General features: G+C 44.0%; 1 protein-coding gene across 3 annotated transcripts in view; it reads left to right on the forward strand.

The window, feature by feature from the left end:
• LOC123993767 (PDZ and LIM domain protein 7-like) overlaps positions 1-18,312 on the forward strand; it is a 74,207-nt gene that overhangs the window by 27,909 nt on the left and 27,986 nt on the right. For all 3 annotated transcript variants that reach the window (XM_046296245.1, XM_046296247.1, XM_046296246.1), the window contains exons 4-5: positions 10,369-10,396; positions 11,634-11,809. In XM_046296245.1, coding sequence (XP_046152201.1) covers positions 10,369-10,396; positions 11,634-11,809 — 204 coding nt within the window. The remainder of the gene's footprint in view (positions 1-10,368; positions 10,397-11,633; positions 11,810-18,312) is intronic.

Below are 18,312 nucleotides of genomic sequence, written 5' to 3' on the forward strand. Positions count from 1 at the left end.
AATATAATTAGACCATACTGTATACACTATACTCACCCTCAGTAATATAACTAGACCGTACTGTAAACACTATACTCACCCTCAGTAATATAACTAGACCGTACTGTAAACACTATACTCACCCTCAGTAATATAACTAGACCATACTGTATACACTATACTCACCCTCAGTAATATAACTAGACCGTACTGTAAACACTATACTCACCCTCAGTAATATAACTAGACCATACTGTAAACACTATACTCACCCTCAGCAAGTAAGATAATATAACTAGACTGTACTGTAAACACTATACTCACCCTCAGTAATATAACTAGACCATACTGTATACACTATACTCACCCTCAGTAATATAACTAGACCGTACTGTAAACACTATACTCACCCTCAGTAATATAACTAGACCGTACTGTAAACACTATACTCACCCTCAGTAATATAACTGGACCATACTGTAAACACTATACTCACCCTCAGTAATATAACTGGACCATACTGTATACACTATACTCACCCTCAGTAATATAACTAGACCATACTGTAAACACTATACTCACCCTCAGTAATATAACTAGACCATACTGTAAACACTATACTCACCCTCAGTAATATAACTGGACCATACTGTAAACACTATACTCACCCTCAGTAATATAACTAGACCATACTGTAAACACTATACTCACCCTCAGTAATATAACTGGACCATACTGTAAACACTATACTCACCCTCAGTAATATAATTAGACCATACTGTAAACACTATACTCACCCTCAGTAATATAACTAGACCATACTGTATACACTATACTCACCCTCAGTAATATAACTAGACCATACTGTATACACTATACTCACCCTCAGTAATATAACTAGACCATACTGTAAACACTATACTCACCCTCAGTAATATAACTAGACCATACTGTATACACTATACTCACCCTCAGTAATATAACTAGACCATACTGTAAACACTACTCACCCTCAGTAATATAACTAGACCATACTGTAAACACTACTCACCCTCAGTAATATAACTAGACCATACTGTAAACACTATACTCACCCTCAGTAATATAACTAGACCATACTGTAAACACTATACTCACCCTCAGTAATATAACTAGACCATACTGTAAACACTATACTCACCCTCAGTAATATAACTGGACCATACTGTAAACACTATACTCACCCTCAGTAATATAATTAGACCATACTGTAAACACTATACTCACCCTCAGTAATATAACTAGACCATACTGTATACACTATACTCACCCTCAGTAATATAACTAGACCATACTGTATACACTATACTCACCCTCAGTAATATAACTAGACCATACTGTAAACACTATACTCACCCTCAGTAATATAACTAGACCATACTGTATACACTATACTCACCCTCAGTAATATAACTAGACCATACTGTAAACACTACTCACCCTCAGTAATATAACTAGACCATACTGTAAACACTATACTCACCCTCAGTAATATAACTAGACCATACTGTAAACACTATACTCACCCTCAGTAATATAACTAGACCATACTGTAAACACTACTCACCCTCAGTAATATAACTAGACCATACTGTAAACACTATACTCACCCTCAGTAATATAACTAGACCATACTGTAAACACTATACTCACCCTCACCCTCAGTAATATAACTAGACCATACTGTAAACACTATACTGACCCTCAGTAATATAACTAGACCATACTGTAAACACTATACTCACCCTCAGTAATATAATTAGACCATACATAAAAAACGGGGGGGCAATGCAAATAGTCTGGGGAGCCATTTAATTAGATGTTCAGGAGTCTTATGGCTTGGTGGTAGAAGCTGTTTAGAAGCCTCTTGGTCCTAGACTTGGTGCTCCGGTACCTCTTGCCGTGCGGTAGCAGAGAGAACAGTCTACGACTAGGGTGGCTGGAGTCTTGGGCAATTTTTTGGGCCTTCCTCTGACACCGCCTGGTATTGAGGTCCTGTATGGCATGAATGCTTGACCACAGTGATGTACTGGGCCGTATGCATTACTCTCTGTAGTGTCTTGCGGTCGGAGGCCGAGCAGTTGCCATACCAGGCAGTGACGCAATCAGTCAAAGGTCTTGATGGTGCAGCTGTAAAACCTTCAGGAACTGAGGACCCATGCCAAATCTTTTTAGTGTCCTGAGGGGGAATAGGTTTTGTCGTGCCCTCTTCAAGCATTTCCCAGCAAGATCTACATCTGTTGTATTCAGTGCATGTGACAAATGAAATTTCACAAATTTGATTTGAACTGTAGATAGTGATGGTACATTGAGGGAGTCTCTGAACTGTAGATAGTGATGGCACATTGAGGGAGTCTCTGAACCGTAGATAGTCAAATCAAATTTATTTATATAGCCCTTCGTACATCAGCTGATATCTCAAAGTGCTGTACAGAAACCCAGCCTAAAACCCCAAACAGCAAACAATGCAGGTGTAAAAGCACGGTGGCTAGGAAAAACTCCCTAGAAAGGCCAAAACCTAGGAAGAAACTTAGAGGAACCGGGCTATGTGGGGTGGCCAGTCCTCTTCTGGCTGTGCCGGGTAGAGATTATAACAGAACATGACCAAGATGTTCAAATGTTCATAAATGACCAGCATGGTCAAATAATAATAAGGCAGAACAGTTGAAACTGGAGCAGCAGCACAGTCAGGTGGACTGGGGACAGCAAGGAGCCATCATGTCAGGTAGTCCTGGGGCACGGTCCTAGGGCTCAGGTCCTCCGAGAGAGAGAAAGAAAGAGAGAATTAGAGAGAGCATATGTGGGGTGGCCAGTCCTCTTCTGGCTGTGCCGGGTGGAGATTATAACAGAACGTGGCCAAGATGTTCAAATGTTCATAAATGACCAGCATGGTTGAATAATAGTAAGGCAGAACAGTTGAAACTGGAGCAGGAGCATGGCCAGGTGGACTGGGGACAGCAAGGAGTCCTCATGTCAGGTAGTCCTGGGACATGGTCCTAGGGCCCAGGCCAGTTGAAACTGGAGCAGCAGCATGGCCAGGTGGACTGGGGACAGCAAGGAGTCATCATGTCAGGTAGTCCTGGGGCATGGTCCTAGGGCTCAGGTCCTCCGAGAGAGAGAAAGAAAGAGAGGAGAGAATTAGAGAACGCACACTTAGATTCACACAGGACACCGAATAGGACAGGAGAAGTACTCCAGATAAACAAACTGACCCTAGCCCCCCGACACATAAACTACTGCAGCATAAATACTGGAGGCTGAGACAGGAGGGGTCAGGAGACACTGTGGCCCCATCCGAGGACACCCCCGGACAGGGCCAAACAGGAAGGATATAAGATATATAAGATAGTGATGGTATATTGAGGGAGTCTCTGAACCGTAGATAGTGAGGGAGTCTCTGAACCGTAGATAGTGAGGGAGTCTCTGAACCGTAGATAGTGAGGGACTCTCTGAACCGTAGATAGTGATGGCACAGTGAGGGACTCCTAACCGCAGAAATCTGTAAATCTAATGAACAAGCTATTGAGTCTGAACACCTACAGTCCACACTGACCGACTGTAGGGACTCAGGACTATGTTAAAGAATTAAGTCAGACTAGATACACTGTTAATAAACAAGGCTGTGTCCGACTGACCTGCCGTAGGGCCCCGTCGACCCTGAATTAGGGCACTATATAGGGAATAGAGTGCCATTTCGGACACAATCAAAACAGAGACCAGGTCTACAGTTAGATTAGGAGGCGTGAGTGACTTCAGGAATATGGCTGACCTGATATTATGGCCTGAGACCATCAAGAAGGTTTAGAGTGACACTAAACTATTTAGCTTTCCATTCTGACACCGCTCTCTCACTCACCCACCCTCCCCCTCCCCTCCCCCTCCCCTCCCCCTCCCGACACATATGGAAAAAATCTGGAGTGCTGAATTGCCAGTCTTCCTTCTTGAAGAGGTCACGTAACAGCCTCAACCCGAAAGCCTAAAAAAGGAGTGTGTGTCTGAGGAGGGAGACCGTAACTACCTCATCTGTTCGTGAGGGAGAGAGAGAAAGTCGTACGTCTGTGATTTAATAGAGGAGTAATGAAAACCAACATGTGGTCTATCTGAAATAGAACCCTAGTCCCTTCAAAGTGCACTCTGGGGCTTGGTCGTAAAGTAGGGCATTATGTGCCTTCCTAGTGGAGCAGTGGTCTATAAGGCACTGCATCGCAGGGCTAGCGACGCCACTACAGACCCGGGTTGGATCCCAGGGTTTGTCGCAGCCGGCCGCGACCGGAGGACCAGTGAGGCAGCGCACAATTGTACACCAACTGGTTACCCAGAATGACCCCAGCCCAGACCTGTACACCAGCTAACCCAGAATGACCCCAGTCCAGAGGGGGGGCTTTGTAGCCCAGCACACAGGGGACAATGGCTGCTTCTCTTCCATCAATCAGCAAAACAAAACTCATAAATCTTTACACAAACAAGGATTAAAATGACAAATAATGTATGATGGCTTTAACAAAGGCTTCCAAACAAACGATACCACATTGCACTGTTAGAACTGTAGCAACACAGCTGAACCCAATTTGGCACCAGTTACTACCCTTACGCGGTGCTCCAAGCTGACCGTGCACTAAACAGGAAGTCCAAACCGAATGCCAACCAAACAAAACAAATTAGGAATATTTACAAACATACCACCAAAACTACCCTACAACCAAGATCTCAGATTGGAGCCCCAACTGTGTTCGCTGGTCATAGTTCAAAACAACAATGTCACAGATGGTATTTGTGATGCTGCTCTAGAAGATGTGGGTTAGAGGTCGTCTCCTCTCCTCTAGGAGATAGGGTTTAGAGGTCGTCTCCTCTAAACCAGATGTGCTCTGTCATTAGTTTTTCCTATAACCTCTGTCCTTCTACCTCCTATCTGATGCTGTAGTGGCTGGGTCCCAAATGGCACCCTATTCCCTATATAGGGCACTACTATAGACCCTATTCCCTATATAGGGCACTACTATAGACCCTATTCCCTATATAGGGCACTACTTTTTTGGGGGGGGGGGTGAAGCCTGTGTCTTCTGTCAGACCAAACACTGGTGAGTGTTCAGATGTATACCTGCGGTTTAGCCAACAGATCACGGCACAGGGACAAAATGGCTGGTTGGATTCAGGGTCACGGTCAGTTTGTGTTTCGAATTTGGCAGTAGTATTCATAAACTGACTGACTGGCCAAAACAGGACATAATCTAACACAATATTATTATTATTTATATAATAATATTATTATTATTATTATTTTTTTTTAAGTTCCTGAAATGTTATGAATCACACCCTGTACCTCGTCCTCTTTTGGGGAACGGTGTCTTTAAACAAACATTGTGATTGGACCTTTAAAAGTGATGTGTCAGGTGTGTACCATACGTAAACATACTGGTGATGCTGTAGAGTACAGTCACTTCCTTTCAGTACATCTGGTGACGCTGTAGAGTACAGTCACTTCCTTTCAGTACATCTGGTGACGCTGTAGAGTACAGTCACTTCCTTTCAGTACATCTGGTGATGCTGTAGAGTACAGTCACTTCCTTTCAGTACATTAGCCTTACAGTACATCTGGTGATGCTGTAGAGTACAGTCACTTCCTTTCAGTACATCTGGTGATGCTGTAGAGTACAGTCACTTCCTTTCAGTACATCTGGTGATGCTGTAGAGTACAGTCACTTCCTTACAGTACATCTGGTGATGCTGTAGAGTACAGTCACTTCCTTTCAGTACATCTGGTGATGCTGTAGAGTACAGTCACTTCCTTTCAGTACATCTGGTGATGCTGTAGAGTACAGTCACTTCCTTTCAGTACATCTGGTGATGCTGTAGAGTACAGTCACTTCCTTACAGTATATCTGGTGATGCTGTAGAGTACAGTCACTTCCTTACAGTACATCTGGTGATGCTGTAGAGTACAGTCACTTCCTTTCAGTACATCTGGTGATGCTGTAGAGTACAGTCACTTCCTTTCAGTACATCTGGTGATGCTGTAGAGTACAGTCACTTCCTTTCAGTACATTAGCCTTTCAGTACATCTGGTGATGCTGTAGAGTACAGTCACTTCCTTTCAGTACATCTGGTGATGCTGTAGAGTACAGTCACTTCCTTTCAGTACATCTGGTGATGCTGTAGAGTACAGTCACTTCCTTTCAGTACATCTGGTGATGCTGTAGAGTACAGTCACTTCCTTTCAGTACATCTGGTGATGCTGTAGAGTACAGTCACTTCCTTTCAGTACATCTGGTGATGCTGTAGAGTACAGTCACTTCCTTTCAGTACATCTGGTGATGCTGTAGAGTACAGTCACTTCCTTTCAGTACATCTGGTGATGCTGTAGAGTACAGTCACTTCCTTTCAGTACATCTGGTGATGCTGTAGAGTACAGTCACTTCCTTTCAGTACATCTGGTGATGCTGTAGAGTACAGTCACTTCCTTTCAGTACATCTGGTGATGCTGTAGAGTACATTAGCCTTTCAGTACATCTGGTGATGCTGTAGAGTACAGTCACTTCCTTTCAGTACATCTGGTGATGCTGTAGAGTACAGTCACTTCCTTTCAGTACATCTGGTGATGCTGTAGAGTACAGTCACTTCCTTTCAGTACATCTGGTGATGCTGTAGAGTACAGTCACTTCCTTTCAGTACATCTGGTGATGCTGTAGAGTACAGTCACTTCCTTTCAGTACATCTGGTGATGCTGTAGAGTACAGTCACTTCCTTTCAGTACATCTGGTGATGCTGTAGAGTACAGTCACTTCCTTTCAGTACATCTGGTGATGCTGTAGAGTACAGTCACTTCCTTTCAGTACATCTGGTGATGCTGTAGAGTACAGTCACTTCCTTACAGTATATCTGGTGATGCTGTAGAGTACAGTCACTTCCTTTCAGTACATCTGGTGATGCTGTAGAGTACAGTCACTTCCTTTCAGTACATCTGGTGATGCTGTAGAGTACAGTCACTTCCTTACAGTATATCTGGTGATGCTGTAGAGTACAGTCACTTCCTTACAGTACATCTGGTGATGCTGTAGAGTACAGTCACTTCCTTTCAGTACATCTGGTGATGCTGTAGAGTACAGTCACTTCCTTTCAGTACATTAGCCTTACAGTACATCTGGTGATGCTGTAGAGTACAGTCACTTCCTTTCAGTACATCTGGTGATGCTGTAGAGTACAGTCACTTCCTTACAGTATATCTGGTGATGCTGTAGAGTACAGTCACTTCCTTACAGTATATCTGGTGATGCTGTAGAGTACAGTCACTTCCTTACAGTATATCTGGTGATGCTGTAGAGTACAGTCACTTCCTTACAGTACAGTATATCTGGTGATGCTGTAGAGTACAGTCACTTCCTTTCAGTACATTAGCCTTACAGTACATCTGGTGATGCTGTAGAGTACAGTCACTTCCTTTCAGTACATCTGGTGATGCTGTAGAGTACAGTCACTTCCTTACAGTATATCTGGTGATGCTGTAGAGTACAGTCACTTCCTTACAGTATATCTGGTGATGCTGTAGAGTACAGTCACTTCCTTACAGTATATCTGGTGATGCTGTAGAGTACAGTCACTTCCTTACAGTACAGTATATCTGGTGATGCTGTAGAGTACAGTCACTTCCTTGCAGTACAGTATATCTGGTGATGCTGTAGAGTACAGTCACTTCCTTGCAGTACAGTATATCTGGTGATGCTGTAGAGTACAGTCACTTCCTTGCAGTACAGTATATCTGGTGATGCTGTAGAGTACAGTCACTTCCTTTCAGTACAGTATATCTGGTGATGCTGTAGACTAGTCTGTAGCTTAAACGGTACGGATATAAACTGTGTCATTAGACTACATATCGAGCAAAACACACATTGTGTGTGTGTGTGGCTCAGTTGGTAGAGCATGCCGCTTGCAATGCTAGGGTTGTGGGTTCGATTCCCACGGGGGATCGGTATGAAAATGCCAATATAATGTGTGTGTGTGTGTGTGTACACATGTTGACGATGATGTTGTGAATAAATGGATGTGTTGGGTTTGTGTGTTGGGTTTCTCAGTCGTAGGTGTTGGTTGTAATTGATTAGGCAGGTCTGTACTCGTCAGTATCTGATGTCACACTAGACAGACCTGTCTGTGTCTCTCTCCAGTTTCCTTCCTTATAACCCAACGCCTTCTATAAAGAAGAACTATTGTAAATCGCATGGATTCCTCCTCCTACCCGTGACCCTCGCTCCTCTCTTTCTCGCCCCTCTATTCCTCGCCCCTCTCTTCCTCGCCCCTCTATTCCTCCCCCCCTCTGTCTCGCCCCTCTCTGTCTCGCCCCTCTCTTTCTCGCCCCTCTCTTTCTCGCCCCTCTATTCCTCGCCCCCCTCTGTCACAACAGACAATAAGCTGCTCCTGTTGCATTGCATTAGGCTGAAAGACATCTCTTTAATGCTGGATGTGAGCTGTTCTATCCTCTGTCTCTCAGGGTTTGGAAGGCTTCCACGGTTTGGTTATCAGATGAGTTAGGAGGACAGTTTTATGACTGAACAACGTTCTATTGGCTTTGATTTTGGGGCCTAGTTTTATATTCCACGGCTATGATGAAGCATCGTCCTAGTTTTAAGATGTGGTCCTCTGTCGCTCAGTTGATAGAGCGTGGTGCTTGTAATGCCAAGGCTAGTGTGTTCGGTTCCCGGGTCCACCCATAGATAAATGTATGCATGTATGACGAAGTCACTTTGGATAAAAGCCTCGTTGTTGTTACTAGTATTGTTGTGTATAATCCAGGCTGTATCACAACCGGACGTATAGGCATATATATATATATATATATATATATATATATATGTATATGTATATGTATATGTATATGTATATGTATATGTATATGTATATGTATATGTATATGTATATATATACGTATATGTATATATATATGTATATGTGTATATAGATATGTGTGTGTGTGTGTATATGTATATATGTGTGTGTGTGTGTGTATAGTATATATGTGTGTGTGTGTGTATATGTATATGGCGACGCACAATGAGCCCAGCGTCGTCTGGGTTTGGCCCGGGGTACGCACTCATTGTGAATACCACCTGCGGCCGGGTCCAGTCCCGTCAGCAAGTCCAGGACCCAGTTGTAGAGGGAGGTGTTCGTTCCCAGAGTCCTGAGCTTGGAGGGGACAACTGTGTAGTCAATGAACAGAATTGTCACATATGTATTCCTCTTATTTAGGTGGGTGAGGGCAGTGTGGAGTGCGATTTGGATTGCGTCGTAGTTCACTCTATAGGGAATGGGGTGTCATTTGGGAAGATTTAGGTTGATATATGCTTAACCTACATCAGCCAGTGAAATATTTAACAGGGATAGGGGACGAGGACTAGCCTGATCCCAGATCTGGCTGTGCTTTCATGCCAACTCCTGACCGTGGGAGTTAACAGGACTGCACAAACAGATCTGGGACCAGGTTAGCAGAGGACAGGCAGGTTAAAGGATAGGGACGGAGGACAGGAAGGTTAAAGGATGGGGCCGGAGGACAGGAAGGTTAAAGGATGGGGCCGGAGGACAGGAAGGTTAAAGGATGGGGATGGAGGACAGGAAGGTTAAAGGATGGGGATGGAGGACAGGCAGGTTAAAGGATGGGGCCGGAGGACAGGAAGGTTAAAGGATAGGGCCGGAGGACAGGCATGTTAAAGGATGGGGATGGAGGACAGGCATGTTAAAGGATAGGGCCGGAGGACAGGCATGTTAAAGGATGGGGACGGAGGACAGGCAGGTTAAAGGATTATGGTAACTAAGCCTATATAATATTTATTCTCCAAGCATGTTCTTCAAAACTAACCAATGTTATAATGAAACCAAACTATACACCACAGACTGTCTAGTATACATAGAATTTCCTGCAAATTAAACCAAGTTAGACCCTGAAGTTTCTATTTCAGAACTGTTTTCAGAAGTCCATATTGAGGTCCACGTTGAACGATGCTCCTTGAATATGGAAATGCAACAAACTAGGGCTGTTTTTGCACAGAACAAAGACCTTGACCCTCAACACTTCTCAGAAAGTTGAGAGATTTATGTTTGAACTTCTTTTTTTTCAAATGCAGAAAAGAATGCATTAAGAATTTCATATAAATCTACGGTTTTGTAGGAGCTACTGCGGCGGGTTTTATAGGAGCTACTGCGGCGGGCTTTATAGGAGCTACTGCGGCGGGTTTTATAGGAGCTACTGCGGCGGGCTTTATAGGAGCTACTGCGGCGGGTTTTATAGGAGCTGCTGCGGCGGGTTTTATAGGAGCTACTGCGGGGCGTTAACTTAATTTTTTTAACCCTTATTTTCCCATCTTTCAGAGCTTTCCATGCGGGTGGCGATCAGAAGGTAAGAGTGTCTGGACTGCATCCCAAACACCACCCTTATTCCCTGTATAGTGCACTACTCTATCAGGCCTGCATCCCAAACACCACCCTTATTCCCTGTATAGTGCACTACTCTATCAGGCCTGCATCCCAAAAACCACTCTATTCCCCGTATAGTGCACTACTCTATCAGGGCTCAGGTCAAACACCACCCTTATTCCCTGTATAGTGCACTACTCTATCAGGCCTGCATCCCAAACACCACCCTTGTTCCCTGTATAGTGCACTACTCTATCAGGGCTCAGGTCAAAAGTAGTAAGATATACATGGAAAAGGGGTTTCACATTTTTTCATTTTTAATGTCTGTGTTTGTCTTAACCTCACACCTCCTGAAACCCTGTGATGCTTCTGCAATGTGTATCAACAGATCTCTGTCTTCACTAGGCAGTGACTAAGCAGTCAGTCAAGTCCTACGTCTTTCACAGTCCAAAACATGATTACCCTGTCTATGACAATGCTCACATACCGTTTCCCCTGCAAGGCTGTTCATATTGCATCGTGGTGTCGGATGAGAGGAATTGACCCTGTTTGGCTCCTAGTGGTGTCTCTTAAAACAACTTACACCCTCACATTGCATTTAAAGTCTCCACAGACATTCTGATTCAAATTTGCATTGGAAGGCAAATGAAACTTCTTACCCCAAGTGTCATAACATCCTCTCTGACACAGAGAAATCCTAGCTGAGGACAAAAAACAGTGCAACTCTATGTTCAGTGTCATATCCAGGCTAACAGAGACCGAGGAAGATCCTCAGTGGGACAAACTCCAGCTTTCCAAGAGGACATGGTTGCTTTCCAAATGGCTCTCTATTCCCTACGTAGTGCACTACCGTGGGTAGTCAATGGGTCAAAAGTAGTGCACTATATAGTGAATGGGGTGCCATTTGGTACACGAGTCAGACAGTTGGGTGTGTTCACACGTCTTCGGCATCTCCTCTCTCCACACAGAGAGACAGAGCTGGCCTTGGCAACGCTGTGGTTCTGATGTTCTGAGCCATGTTGAGGCTAACACAGCTGGAGCAGATATATATATATATGTGTGTGTGTGTGTGTGTGTGTGTGTGTGTGTGTGTGTGTGTGTGTGGTACATTACCACACTATTTATTTTATTTTCATGTGTGTGTTTTCTCTAACTGCATGTTATTTGCTGTGGTTTTTGCCGTGTCCCCCCCCCCCCCCTCTCTCTCTCACACCCTGTAGGATTTGCTCGCCTCCGCCTCCGTTCAGCCCAAATACTCCTTCGCCCCCAGCACCGCTATCAACAAGATGGCGCGGCCATTCACGCCGGGTGGCAGCAACACGGTCATTAAACCAGTGGCGTACGCCCCTAAAGTAAACACCCCGGTCCCCGTCAGCATGCTACAGCCACACAACGGGTAGGTACACAAACAAACAAACCAAACCAAATCTCAAAGACCAAATGTTTTCCCGGTGTTTGGGTTTTTTATCTTTATTTAACTAGGCAAGTCAGTTAAGAACATATTCTTATTTTCAATGACGGCCTGGGAACAGTGGGTTAACTGCCTGTTCAGGGGCAGAACGTCAGCTCGGAAATTTGAACTTGCAACCTTTCGGTTACTAGTCCAACGCTCTAACCACTAGGCTACCCTGGGTTGTGACACAAGTCACTCTGGGTTCCTGTGGAAGGGTGGTTTCAGTATTTTTATGTCAGATCTGAAGCATTCAGGGAACTCTCTGGGGAGGAGAACCTGTATACTGCTTTTTGGGGGAGAACCTGTATACTGCTTTACAAGGGTTTCTTAATGCCATTGGTCGGTTTGAAACAGCAGATGGTTCTACGTCGACTGAAAAGGACCCTTGGATTTCATGTAATCGCGCGCGCGTTTTCGGGTTAATCGCGCGCGTGTTTTCGGTGAGAGGTGTACTGGTCACCTATAACATGACTTAGTCTGTGTCCTCAATGGCACTATATTCCCTGTACGCTGAGCGTACAAAACATGAAGGACACTTGCTCTTTCCATGACATAGGCAGACCAGGTGAAAGCTACTTGTTAAATTCAGTGTAGATGAAGACTGCTTAAAGAATTATTTTAAGCCTCGAGACAATTGAGACGTTGATTGTGTGCCATTCAGAGGGTGAATGGGTAAAACAAAATATTTTAAGTGCCTTTGAACCGGGTATGGCAGTTGGTGCTGGGGTGTATCGGCTCGTGTCAAGAACTGCAACTCTCTACAGTTTCCCCGTGTGTATCAAGAATGGTCCACCACCCAAAGGACATTCAGCCAACTGGACACAACTGTGGGAAGCATTGGCGTCAACATGGGCCAACATTCCCGTGGAACGCTTTCGACACCTTTTGTAGAGTCCGTTCCCTGACGGGGAACGGGGGAGGTCTGACCAAGTGTTGTGGTCCTTCTGTAGCTCAGTTGGTAGAGCATGGCGCTTGTAACGCCAGGGTAGTGGGTTCGATCCCCGGGACCACCCATACGTAGAATGTATGCACACATGACTGTAAGTCGCTTTGGATAAAAGCGTCTGCTAAATGGCATATATTATTATATTATATTATTATATATATTGTTACTGTACTTTTTTTTTTCAAATGTTGGTTGGAATATTCCAGAAGGGAGTAGGTAGGAACTCCAGAATAATCTGATCAGGATTTCTGGGAAAGTTTGCAGGATCTTGCAACCCTTATTCCATGCCTGATACTTGGTACATAGTCTACGGCCTTTGGTGACCGTGTCGGGGATGGGATAGGAAGGGTTCATGTCTTTTTGGTGAGGTCTAGATGTTGTCTGTGGCTGTATTTAGCTGTGCTGTGCTCAGGATCCTTTCGTTTAGAATCTGCTGAGCTGTCAGAATGTTTTTTTACTGTGGTGGTGCTGCGTTACCTAACGAGCCTTGCTTGGAGAAGTCACACGGACATGAAAGCCTGCCTTGAATAGCTCTTCTCATGCTTTCACTGCCTAAAACACTTCATGGAGAGATAGAGGTTAAAAAAAACACTAGTTTATTCAAATTCAACTTTATATGACGTGTCATGAAGACGTTATCAACAGTTAAGACTGCGTCTGTATTCTGTATAGCTCTTCTCATGCTTTCACTGTCTAAAACACTTCATGGAGAGATAGAGGTTAAAAATATTATATGTTATATAGGTTATATGACGTGTCATGAAGACGTTATCAAGAGTTAAGACCGCGTCTATTCTCTATAGCTCTTCTCATGCTTTCGGTGTCGCAAGCACGTCATACTGAGAAATGAGGGTTTATAACACTAGAAACAGTTGACTCTTTAGTGGAAAAAAAGCTTAAAATTCAACCTGTGTTCTTCATAAGACTATTTTGAATCTCTTAAATGAAGTCATACAAAGTTTTTTTTTTTTTAAAGACTTAGTTTAGTCGTCTTTTTCCTTCATCAGTTTTCCTCCAGGGACTTTAGTGGATTAGGTTTCCCACAACCCACCACACTATTTGCCGACCGAATTCTAAACTGCCACTCCTTCACACAGCTGCTTTTCTTATGACAGAGAATAAATCATAATGAGGCCTGTCGTTCCTGTTCAGGTCTAATCTGTGACTTGCTAGAGGGCAGGGTTGTATGGACTGTCGTTCGGGTCTAATCTGTGACTTGCTAGAGGGCAGGGTTGTATGGACTGTCGTTCGGGTCTAATCTGTGACTTGCTAGAGGGCAGGGTTGTATGGACTGCTGTTCAGGTCTAATCTGTGACTTGCTAGAGGGCAGGGTTGTATGGACTGCTGTTCAGGTCTAATCTGTGACTTGCTAGAGGGCAGTGTTGTATGGACTGCTGTTCAGGTCTAATCTGTGACTTGCTAGAGGGCAGTGTTGTATGGACTGCTGTTCAGGTCTAATCTGTGACTTGCTAGAGGGCAGGGTTGTATGGACTGCTGTTCAGGTCTAATCTGTGACTTGCTAGAGGGCAGGGTTGTATGGACTGCTGTTCAGGTCTAATCTGTGACTTGCTAGAGGGCAGGGTTGTATGGACTGCTGTTCAGGTCTAATCTGTGACTTGCTAGAGGGCAGGGTTGTATGGACTGCTGTTCAGGTCTAATCTGTGACTTGCTAGAGGGCAGTGTTGTATGGACTGCTGTTCAGGTCTAATCTGTGACTTGCTAGAGGGCAGGGTTGTATGGACTGCTGTTCAGGTCTAATCTGTGACTTGCTAGAGGGCAGGGTTGTATGGACTGCTGTTCAGGTCTAATCTGTGACTTGCTAGAGGGCAGGGTTGTATGGACTGCCGTCAAAGTAACACTATTTAAACGCATCAAATAAGCTTGTTGACCCATCAGAACCTGACTATGAAATGTTTTAATGTCGTTTTTACACATTGACTACACCATCACACCTATTTCATATGTATCGGCGACTCACTGATATGTAAACTATGATATTGGTGACGTTTTGTCTTGTGCCCCAGCCGCTCCAGAACGAGGTCGGACTCTGGTACAGTGCTGGTCAGGAAACAAAAGCTAAGCTAGTTAATGGATGCAAACTATGTTCTCCCCCCCCCAAAAACAACATTCATGGAATATATTCCAACCCTGCTGGAAGGGATTTATTTTTTACTGAGGAACAGGTTGAATTTGAGGTCTATCCACTAGAAGGTATTAATTCTTCAGAAGAACAGGTTGAATTTGAGGTCTATCCACTATAACAGTAGTAATCTAGTCTATGGGCGTACTAGGTAGTTTGGCAAGGCTGGGTGATACAGGACAAAGCAGGGAATGTGTCCGACGTCTAGGCATGTTGTACACTAGCAGGTCTGGTGTATTTGTACAGAGGTTCCTGTCACGGTGAATCCGTCCAATGACACAACAGTATTACTGTGTCGTTATTGAAGTGTGTGGACGTACAGCGCCTTCGGCAAGTATTCAGACCCCTTAACCTTTTTCTACATCTTATGTTAATTCAAAAATGGATAAATGTTTTTCTCAATCAACACACAAAAATACCACATAACCACAAAAACAGGTTTTTAGAAATGTTTGCTAATTTATTAAAAATCAAATTAAATATCACAATTATTCAGACCCCTTTGTTGAAGCACCAGTGATTACAGCCTTGAGTCTTCTTGGGTGATACAAGCTGTGCACACCTGTATTTGGGGAGTTTCTCCCATTTCGTCTCTGCAGATCCTCTCAAGCTCTGTCAGGTTGGATGGGGAGCGACGCTGCACAGCTATTTTCAGGTCTCTCCAGAGATGTTCGATCGGGTTCAAGTCCGGACTCTGGCTGGGCAACTCATGGACAATTTAGAGACTTGTCTCGAAGCCACCCCTGCGTTGTCTTGGCTGTGTGATTAGGGTCGTTGTCCTGTTGGAAGGTGAACCTTCGCCCCAGTCTGAGGTCCTGAGCGCTCTGGAGTAGGTTTTCATCAAGGATCTCTCTGTACTTTTCTCCGTTCCTCTTTCCTTCGATCCTGCCTAGTCTTCCCAGTCTCTGACGCTGAAAAACATCCCCACAGCATGATTCTGCCACCACAGTGCTTCACCGTAGGGATGGTGCCAGGTTTGCTCCAGGCGTGACGCTTGGCATTCAAGCCAACGAGTTCAATCTTGCTTTCATCAGACCAGAGAATCTTGTTTCTCATTGTCTGAGATGGCAAACTCCAAACGGGGCTGTCATGTGCTTTTTTAAAGGAACTCTATAGAGAAGGGCCTTGGTCACTTCCCTGACCAAGGCCCTTCTCGCCCGATTGTTCAGTTTAGCCGGGCGGCCGGCTCTAGGAAGAGTCTTGGTGGTTCCAAACTTCTTCCATTTAAGAATGACGAAGGCCACTGGGTTATTTGGGACCTTCAATGCTGCAGAAATGTTTTTGTACCCTTCTGTGCCTCGCCACAAATCTGGTTTAGAGCTCTACGGACAATTTCCTTCAACCTCATAGTTGTTGTTTTTTTGCTCTGACATGTACTGTCAACTGTGGGACTTTATATAAACAGGTGTGGCTTTCCAAATCATGTCCAATCAATGTAATTTTACCACAGGTTGGACTCCAATCAAGTTGTAGAAACATCTCAAGGATGATCAATGGAAACTGGAAGTACCTGAGCTCAATTTCGAGTCTCATAGCAAAGGGTCTGAATACTTATCGAAATAAGGTGTTTCTGTTTTTGTTTTTTTATACATTGGTGAACATTTATGGGGTATTCTGTGTAGACTGTGGAGGAGTTTTAGTTATTTGTATAATAAGGCTGTAACTTAACAAAATGTGGAACAAGTCAAGGGATCTGAATACTCCTCACTGTATTTGACTTTTCGGTTGATCGTAAATAAGTTCGGTTCTGCGCATAAATATTGTAATTTTACACCATTTGATGGAATAAATATGCGGGCCAGATAATTATTGTAAAAGAATGTGTTTTCAATGACCTTACCTTTGTTTAGTTACCTGTTTAACTAAACGAAGGTGAAATAAATCAATCAATAGTTTTAGTAGTGAGGTAATGAGTCAATACAGCCATCAACTTGAACCCGGATCTGTTGTAGATCAGTGAGAGGAAGATTGAGGACTCTGGATGACTGTCACACAGCCTGCCTGTGAGTTTTGCGTGACAGTCACTGAGTCTGCGTCGTCGGAACGCTCCGTGCTGTGCGTCACTCTGACAGAACCCGTCAACAATGACAGCCTGTGTGTGTTTTCACCCCACTGCACGATACTCTGCATCTCAGTGTCCTCGCTGTTGACCGTTCTCTGCAACTATTGTTGTTTTTTGTTCTTCCAAACTGACCCCCCCCCCCATCTCCTTCTCTCTTCTTCTCTTCTTCTCTTCTTTCACTCCGCAGATGGATGAGAAGTCAGTAAACTCTCTTTTTACTTCCTTTTTTACTTGAATGTTAAATGTTAGTTTTCCTGTCAGTATCTGAGCCAGTGGTTAGTAATGATTAGTGAAGGTCTTTCTCTTACCAGTAGTAACAGTAACATAAGTTTATTAATCATTGACTAATCATTGATCATTCTTCAAAATTCTTCATCTAACAGTATTTCTCGCTTTCTCGTGTAATTTCTTGTCCATTCTGTCTTCTGTCCACCCTCTTCTCTTCGTCTCACTCTTCCTCCTACCATTCTCCCCTTTTCTTCCTTCCCCCTCCCTCCCTCCCTCCCTCCCTACCTCCCTCCCTCCCTCTTCCTCCTACTACATCTCCCATTTTCTCACTCCCTCCCTCCCTTCCTCCCTTCCTCCCTCCCTCTTCCTCTCCCGCCTACAGAGAGGATCAGCCTTTGTATGACCACCAGAATTACCAACACGAGAAGTAAGAGACAGATGCATTATGGTCCAGCCTGTTTGACCGCTGGTCACTAGACAGCCATGTCAGGGGGGACGTGACGTGTTGACACTGTGTCAGGGGGGACGTGTTGACACTGTGTCAGGGGGGACGTGTTGACACTGTGTCAGGGGGGACGTGTTGACACGCATTCTCAAGGGTTTTTATTTATTTTTATAATTTTCTACATTGTAGAATAATAGTGAAGACATCAAAACTATGAAATAACACGTGGATTATGGAAGCATTTAGTAACCAAAAAAGTGTAAAATAATCCAAATATATTTTATATTTGAGATCCTTCAAAGTAGCCACCCTTTGCCTTGCCACCTTCATTATCATTGCCTTGATGACAGCATTGTACACTCTTGGCTTTCTCTCAACCAGCTTCATGAAGTAGTCACCTGGAATGTATTTCAATTTACAGGTGTGTCTTATTAAAAGTTAATTTATGGAATTTCTTTCCTTAATGCGTTTGAGCCAATCAGTTGTGTTGTGGCAAGGTAGGGTTGGTATACAGAAGATGGACCTATTTGGTTTAAGAGCAAGTCCATATTATGGCAAGAACAGCTCAAATCAGCAAAGATAAATTACAGTCCGTCATTCCTTTAAGTAAGTCAATTTCAAGAAC

The sequence above is a fragment of the Oncorhynchus gorbuscha genome, linkage group LG13, assembly GCF_021184085.1.
Source record: "Oncorhynchus gorbuscha isolate QuinsamMale2020 ecotype Even-year linkage group LG13, OgorEven_v1.0, whole genome shotgun sequence".
Classification (NCBI taxonomy): domain Eukaryota; kingdom Metazoa; phylum Chordata; class Actinopteri; order Salmoniformes; family Salmonidae; genus Oncorhynchus; species Oncorhynchus gorbuscha.